The 6,705-nt window shown below is 44.5% G+C and overlaps 1 protein-coding gene across 1 annotated transcript in view; it reads left to right on the top strand.

Annotated features, from left to right (window-relative positions):
* LOC111956871 (serine/threonine-protein kinase DCLK1-like) overlaps positions 1 to 6,705 on the top strand; it is a 17,042-nt gene that overhangs the window by 8,698 nt on the left and 1,639 nt on the right. Inside the window, exons 4-10 of the mRNA XM_070436748.1 lie at positions 317 to 395; positions 536 to 634; positions 796 to 885; positions 3,611 to 3,697; positions 4,661 to 4,839; positions 5,224 to 5,343; positions 5,591 to 5,737. Of these exons, the coding sequence (XP_070292849.1) occupies positions 317 to 395; positions 536 to 634; positions 796 to 885; positions 3,611 to 3,697; positions 4,661 to 4,839; positions 5,224 to 5,343; positions 5,591 to 5,737 (801 nt within the window). The remainder of the gene's footprint in view (positions 1 to 316; positions 396 to 535; positions 635 to 795; positions 886 to 3,610; positions 3,698 to 4,660; positions 4,840 to 5,223; positions 5,344 to 5,590; positions 5,738 to 6,705) is intronic.

Raw genomic sequence — 6,705 nt, 5'->3', positions numbered from 1 at the left:
AACAGGGAGGAGGAATACATTCAAGAAGAGAAGACCCAGGTCTGCTAGTCTTTGTACCAGAAACCTGTTTGTGCTATCATCCAACCTTTGCCACTCCTTGTCATAGGTCCAAACATCATCAGAAATGTGGCATTGAACAAGGAGTAGGCAATGCATGGACGCACAAACAGGTCTAGTCCCAGGCATACCCTGCTGTGTCATATCAAACTAATAAAATTAATAAAGTCAGGTGAAGACTATTATTTGTGTAGCTCCATTAGTTCCAGGTGACTGACACTGTTCTTAATCTTCGGTCTGTTCCAGTGACATCCTTCAGGACTCTGTGGACGATGACCATTCGGTATGCTGTGGTCCAGAGAACTTTCGCTACCAAAATGACTTCCTCTTAGATGAGAGTGATATTATGAAACAGTACCATAAACACTTCAATATATATCTCTATAATTAGGTGTGTGGATAGGTGTGGTGTGTAGCGTGTCAGTTGTGGTGTGTGTGTGTGTGTTGATTATTTCTCTGTAGTGTCCTCTCCCTCCAGAGTGTAGGGTGGTGAAGTCGACGTCATACGGTCGGATCTCCTCTCTGCTGGGACGCTACTCACCCAGAGGAGGAGGCTCACGCCGAAGCTCAGGTTCAGGTATGGCCCTGTGAGTGTGTGTGTTTTTGTGCATGCGTGCGTGGGTGCATAAGTCACCTGCAGAATCAACATCTGTAATTTTTCAGCAACCTTCTTATCAGCAACCAGCTGAATGAGCAGTGTCTTTCACTGACCTCTAACCTCTTGTGTCTGTACTGTAGCCAATGGGACGGCAGGCAGTCAGCTGTCGACTCCTCGCTCAGGGAAGTCCCCCAGCCCCTCTCCTACCAGTCCTGCTAGTCTCCAACGACGCAGGGTAGGACCACCCAATGCTTTACTAATATAATCACAACGCTTTATAAACATAAGCCTATATTCAATCGGATCAAGCGTTAACCGGTTATAGCTGGCACCCACATAGCTAATGTTTTGGGCGGTATTGGAGGTGTAACTGCATTGAAGCTGTCAAATCGGTGAGCAGCAGCTCTTGATCATTGTCACAAAGTCACACCCGTCCCACTCCCATTAGAAGCTCAGAACGAGAAAGTGTGGGCTATAGCCTACAGAAATAATGACGCTGAAATTGAAAATCATAAAACATAATAATGAGGATTTCTATCAGCCTAATCAAAGTGATTACATCYCACATTCCAGTGTTTGAACTTGTGAACAAGGCTGCATGGGATTTCTCTTAATGCGACTCCATGCAGCCAAGGGCAATGTCCGCTTTAGGTATAATTCCAGGAGTCTCTTGTAGATTTGACAGCTCTAACGCAGTTCCACCTCCGACACCGCCAACACCACCGCTATGCGGATGTCGGCTAAAACGGATCTGATTGAACAGAGCCCGTAGTATCCTACAGATTGTCTATAGATAGTCCCCTATATATAGTCCCCTATAGAGTCCCATATATATAGTCCCCTATAGACAGTCCCCCATAGATAGTCCCATATATATAATCCCCTACAGAGAGTCCCCTATATATAGTCCCCTATAGATAGTCCCCTATATATAGTCCCATGTAGATAGTCCCATATATATAATCCCCTATAGAGAGTCCACTATATATTGTCCCATATACAGTTGAAGTCGGAAGTTTACATACACCTTAGCCAAATACATTTAAACTCCGTTTTTCACAATTCCTGACATTTAATCATAGTAAAAATTCCCTGTTTTAGGTCAGTTAGGATCACCACTTTATTTTAAGAATGTGAAATGTCAGAATAATTGTAGAGAGTATGATTTATTTCAGCTTTTATTTCTTTCATCACTTTCCCAGTGGGTCAGAAGTTTACATACACTCAATTAGTATTTGGTAGCATTGCCTTTAAATTGTTTAACTTGGGTAAACGTTTTGGGTTGCCTTCCACAAGCATCCCACAATACGTTGGGTGAATTTTGGCCCATTCCTCCTGACAGAGCTAGCCCGCCTTCCACACAGTTTCCAGGTTCTGCCACAAATTTTCTATAGGATGAGGTTCCAGGGCTGTGTATGGCCACTCCAATACCTTTGACTTTTGTGTCCTAAAGCCATTTTTCACAACTTGGAAAGTATGCTTGGGGTGCATTGTCCAATTTGAAGCCTATTTGCGACCAAGCGTCAACTTCCCTGACTGAGTCTTGAAGATGTGCTTCATATATCCGACAACATTTGTTCTCCTCTCCATGATCCATCTTATTTTGTGAAAGTGCACCAGTCCCTCCTGCCAGCAAAAACACCCCCAAAACATGATGCTGCCACCTCCCGTGCTTCACGGTTGGAAGAGGTGTTGTTTCTTCGCTTGCAAAAGCCTCCCCCTTTGTTTCCCTCCACAACATAACGATTGTCAGTCTATGCCAAACATCTCATTTTTTTCATCAAGACCCACGAGGACATTTCTCCAAAATATGATCTTTGCCCCCAATGGTGTTAATTGCAAAAACCGTTTTAGTTTGGCTTTTTCTAGGCTCTTGAGCAGTGGCTTCCTTCCTTGCTGAGAGTGGCCTTTCATGGTTTATGTTTGGATAAGGACTCGTTTAGCTGGATATAAATACTTGTGTTACCCGTTTCTCCCAAGCATCTTCACAGTCCATTGCTGTTGTTCTGGGATTAAATATTGCACGTTCGCACCAAAGTACTATCAATCTGCTTGGAGGACAAGAACGCATTCGCCTTCCTGAGCGGTTAAGGACGGCTGCGTGGTCCCAATGATCGTTTATCACTGCGTACTATTGTTTACGTAGATGAAACGTGGTACCATCGGCGTTATGAGAAATTGCCTCCCAAGGATGAGCCAGACGGCTGAAGTCTACAATTGTTTTTCGAGATCTTAGCTGAATTCCTCTTGATTTTCCCATGAGTCAAGCAAAGAGGCCACGAGTTTGAAGGTAGGGCCTTGAAATACACCACAGGTACACCTCCAATTACTCAAGATAGGTCAATAGCCATTCAGAAGCTTCTAAAGCCATGACCATATTTCTGAAAAATTTTCCAAGACTGTATTAAAGTCCACGTCAACTTAGTGTATGAACTTCTGACCCACTGAATTGTGATACAGTGAATTATAAAGTAAATAATCTGTCTGTAATAAACATTGTTGGGGAAAATGACTTTTTGTCATGCACAAAAGTAGATTCCTTAACCGACTTGCCAAAACTATAGTTTGGTTAACAAGAAATTTGTGGAGGGGTTGAAAAAAACGAGTTTTTAATGACTCCAATCTAAGGTGTATGTTAAAAGCGTGTGCCGCTTTCAACGTATTACTTAGTCCCTTATAAGAAGTCCCCTATATGTAGTCCCCTATAGAGATCCCTATATTATATCCTTATATATCCCCCTATATATAGTCCCTATAGATAGTCCCCTATAGATTGTCCCCTATAGATTGTCCCCTATAGATTGTCCCCTATAGAGAGTCCCCTATATATAATACTCCATTGATAGTCCCCTATTGATAGTCCCCTATAGATAGTCCCCCAGAGATAGTCTATAGATTCCCAAACTGTCAACATCCATGTGTTCAAAAAGCATTTATGATCTCTCCCTCTCTCAGGGTCCCAACACAGTGGCTCGTCCCTGTCTCTAGCCTCCACCAAGGTGTGTAGCTCCATGGATGAGGGAGACGGAGCAGGTAGTGAAGGTAGGAGAGAGGACATACTGTACACATGTTTAAGGGCAGCCTTCCATTGAGCATGCGCTATAAGGCATTGGCAGCCTTCCCATTGAGCATGCTCTAAGGCCGTGCAGCCTTCCCATTGAGCATGCTCTAGAAGGCATTGGCAGCCTTCCCATTGAGCATGCTCTAGAAGGCATTGGCAGCCTTCCCATTGAGCATGCGTTAGAAGCATTGCAGCCTTCCCATTGAGCATGCGTAGAAGGCCTTGGCAGCCTTCCCATTGAGCATGCGCTAGAAGGCCTTGGCAGCCTTCCCATTGAGCATGCGCTAGAAGGCCTTGGCAGCCTTCCCATTGAGCATGCCTAGAAGGCCTTGGCAGCCTTCCCATTGAGCATGCGCTAGAAGGCTGTGCAGCCTTCCCATTGAGCATGAGCTAGAAGGCCTGGCAGCCTTCCCATTGAGCATGCGCTAGAAGCCTTGGCAGCCTTCCCATTGAGCATGAGCTAGAAGGCCTTGGCAGCCTTCCCATTGAGCATGCGCTAGAAGGCCTTGGCAGCCTTCCCATTGAGCATGCTCTAGAAGGCAATGGCGGTGTCCAAAATTGCACCCTATTCCCTTTATAGTGCACTGCTTTTAACCAGTGCAGAAAAAAGTCAGTAAACAAAGTAAGTAAAAGTAGTGCACTGTATAGGCGACAGGGTGCCTATGGGACAGAGACTTAGTCCTAGATTCAATCCATAACGCAGAAGATCAGCACTATAGCGCGACTGACATTTAAAGGCAATGTTCCCACGTTCACGGAAACTGCATTTATGGTAAACTCTGCATTTGTCGGCTCAATTGGAAATGACCTTTAAATGTAAATTGCGCTATAGCACTGATCTTCCTCGATACAGATTTAATTTAGCCATTATTAGTCTGGGGACTGTGGAGTGGAGAGTGCAGTAGCAGACATGACCGAACTCTCCTGTTTGCCTGGTTTGATAGCGGAGCTGAACCTGCTGAGTGATGAATGTCCCTCCGTCCCTCCGTCCATCGCTGAGAGGTACAAGGTGGGGAGGACTTTAGGTGACGGTACCTTTGCTGTGGTCAGAGAGTGTGTGGAGAGATGTACCGGCAGAGAATACGCCCTGAAGATCATCAACAAAGGCAAATGTAGGGGAAAGGTGAGAACTACTCCTGTATCGGCCCAGTTATACCGAAAGCTACAGAGTAGTAAGGAATCGCAGAGCTCTCTTTTTGTGGGTGTATCTTCGGAACACATGACATTCACTAATGCCTATCAAGCAGGATGTCAAAGCGAGCTAGTGAGACCCTACCTCTTCCGAATGGTTATCAAGGGGTAGCGCCACTGTCAATTTGCATAAACATGGGACTTGCTCAGCTCATAGTAGCAGATCGTTAAGTCGCTGAATATTTCCTTGTGTATCCTCCCCCCAATGAAAATGACTGCATGGTCTCCAGTAGTTTGATAGTAGTAGTGTTATTGTATTATCATTACCTGTACTACAGTACTATTCAGAATACTATTAATACTTGTTATTCCCCAGGAGCACATGATCCAGAATGAGGTGTCCATCCTCCGTCGTGTCAAACACCCCAACATCGTTCTGCTGATCGAGGAAATGGACACCTACAGTGAGCTTTACCTAGTCATGGAGCTGGTCAAGGTGAGTTGGCAGGACAGCGAGAAGAACAGTAGATTTTGGAGACAGGTTTAGTGAGGGATACAGAGAGGAAAGGGTACAGACAGTGGGCTGAGTGGTCCGGAGCTTAGACCCTAGCAAGCTGCTCAAGATGAGCTGTACCTCGTCATGCGTTTCATAGATTACACCCTGTTATGGATAGAGTCATGCAGGTCAGTACTGTTCATTTCAACTCTGTGTTGTGAGGTGTAATGTGTGTATCGGTCCACAGGGGGGTGACCTGTTTGATGCCATCACTTCCTCTAGTAAATACACAGAGAGAGATGCTAGTGGGATGCTTTATAACCTGGCCAGTGCCATCAAGTACCTGCACAGCCTCAACATCGTGCACAGAGACATCAAACCTGAGAACCTGCTGGTGAGTGTGTGTACATGATGTTTTTGAGTGTTTGTTTATTTATGTTTATACACTACCGGTCAAACGTTTTAGAACACTTACTCATTCAAGGGTTTTTCTTTATTTTTACATTGTACAATAATAGTGAAGACATCAAAACTATGAAATAACACATATGGAATCATGTAGTAACCAAAAAAGTGTTAAACAAATATTTTTGTTATTTTATATTTGAGATTCTTCAAAGTAGCCACCCTTTGCCTTGATGACAGCTTTGCACACTCTTGGCATTCTCTCAACCAGCTTCACCTGGAATGCTTACACACACACACACACACACACACACACCCACACACACACCACACACACACACACACACACACACACACACACCACACACACACACCACACACACACACACACACACACACACACACACAACACACACACAGTAGACCTACCATATGTATGTTCTATGTAGTGATGTTTTAGTTACTCACATTGACCAGGGGTGATCCAGAACCCTGCAGAGCTGTATCTCCTGTTCCACCTTACCTGCGCAGACCATCCCAGTCATCAGCTCCTACATAATCAATCAATGCTATATTCTAATTTATTTATTTACAAACATATTGTCAAAACAATGCTCAGTGAATCTGGTTAGATACCGGTATAGTGGTGATTGACGCAAAACACTTAGGCAGATATCCATCATGAGTCCATTTCGCATTACTCGCTGGCATCATGCTTGAAAGGTAAGAGTTTAAATTAGAGGCCCGTTGACCATCTGGCTCCCAACCGATCTCCTGGTCCTCACTGTTCCTGCGACAAACCACATGAAAGCGAAGTAATTATCATAGTTTATAATGTGGATTTTCCTATCCTGGGGGTGTATAATATGTCACCTGTCCCACTTATGGTCTCTAAATCTGAGTTAAATACCTTGGGTATGAGCCATCTGAGCTGAACTTCAGCCGACATCTAGGGAA

This window comes from Salvelinus sp. IW2-2015, linkage group LG4p, assembly GCF_002910315.2.
Source record: "Salvelinus sp. IW2-2015 linkage group LG4p, ASM291031v2, whole genome shotgun sequence".
Taxonomy (NCBI): domain Eukaryota; kingdom Metazoa; phylum Chordata; class Actinopteri; order Salmoniformes; family Salmonidae; genus Salvelinus; species Salvelinus sp. IW2-2015.
Note: the sequence above shows the minus strand (reverse complement) of the source record. Positions and strands in the feature narration are given on the sequence as shown.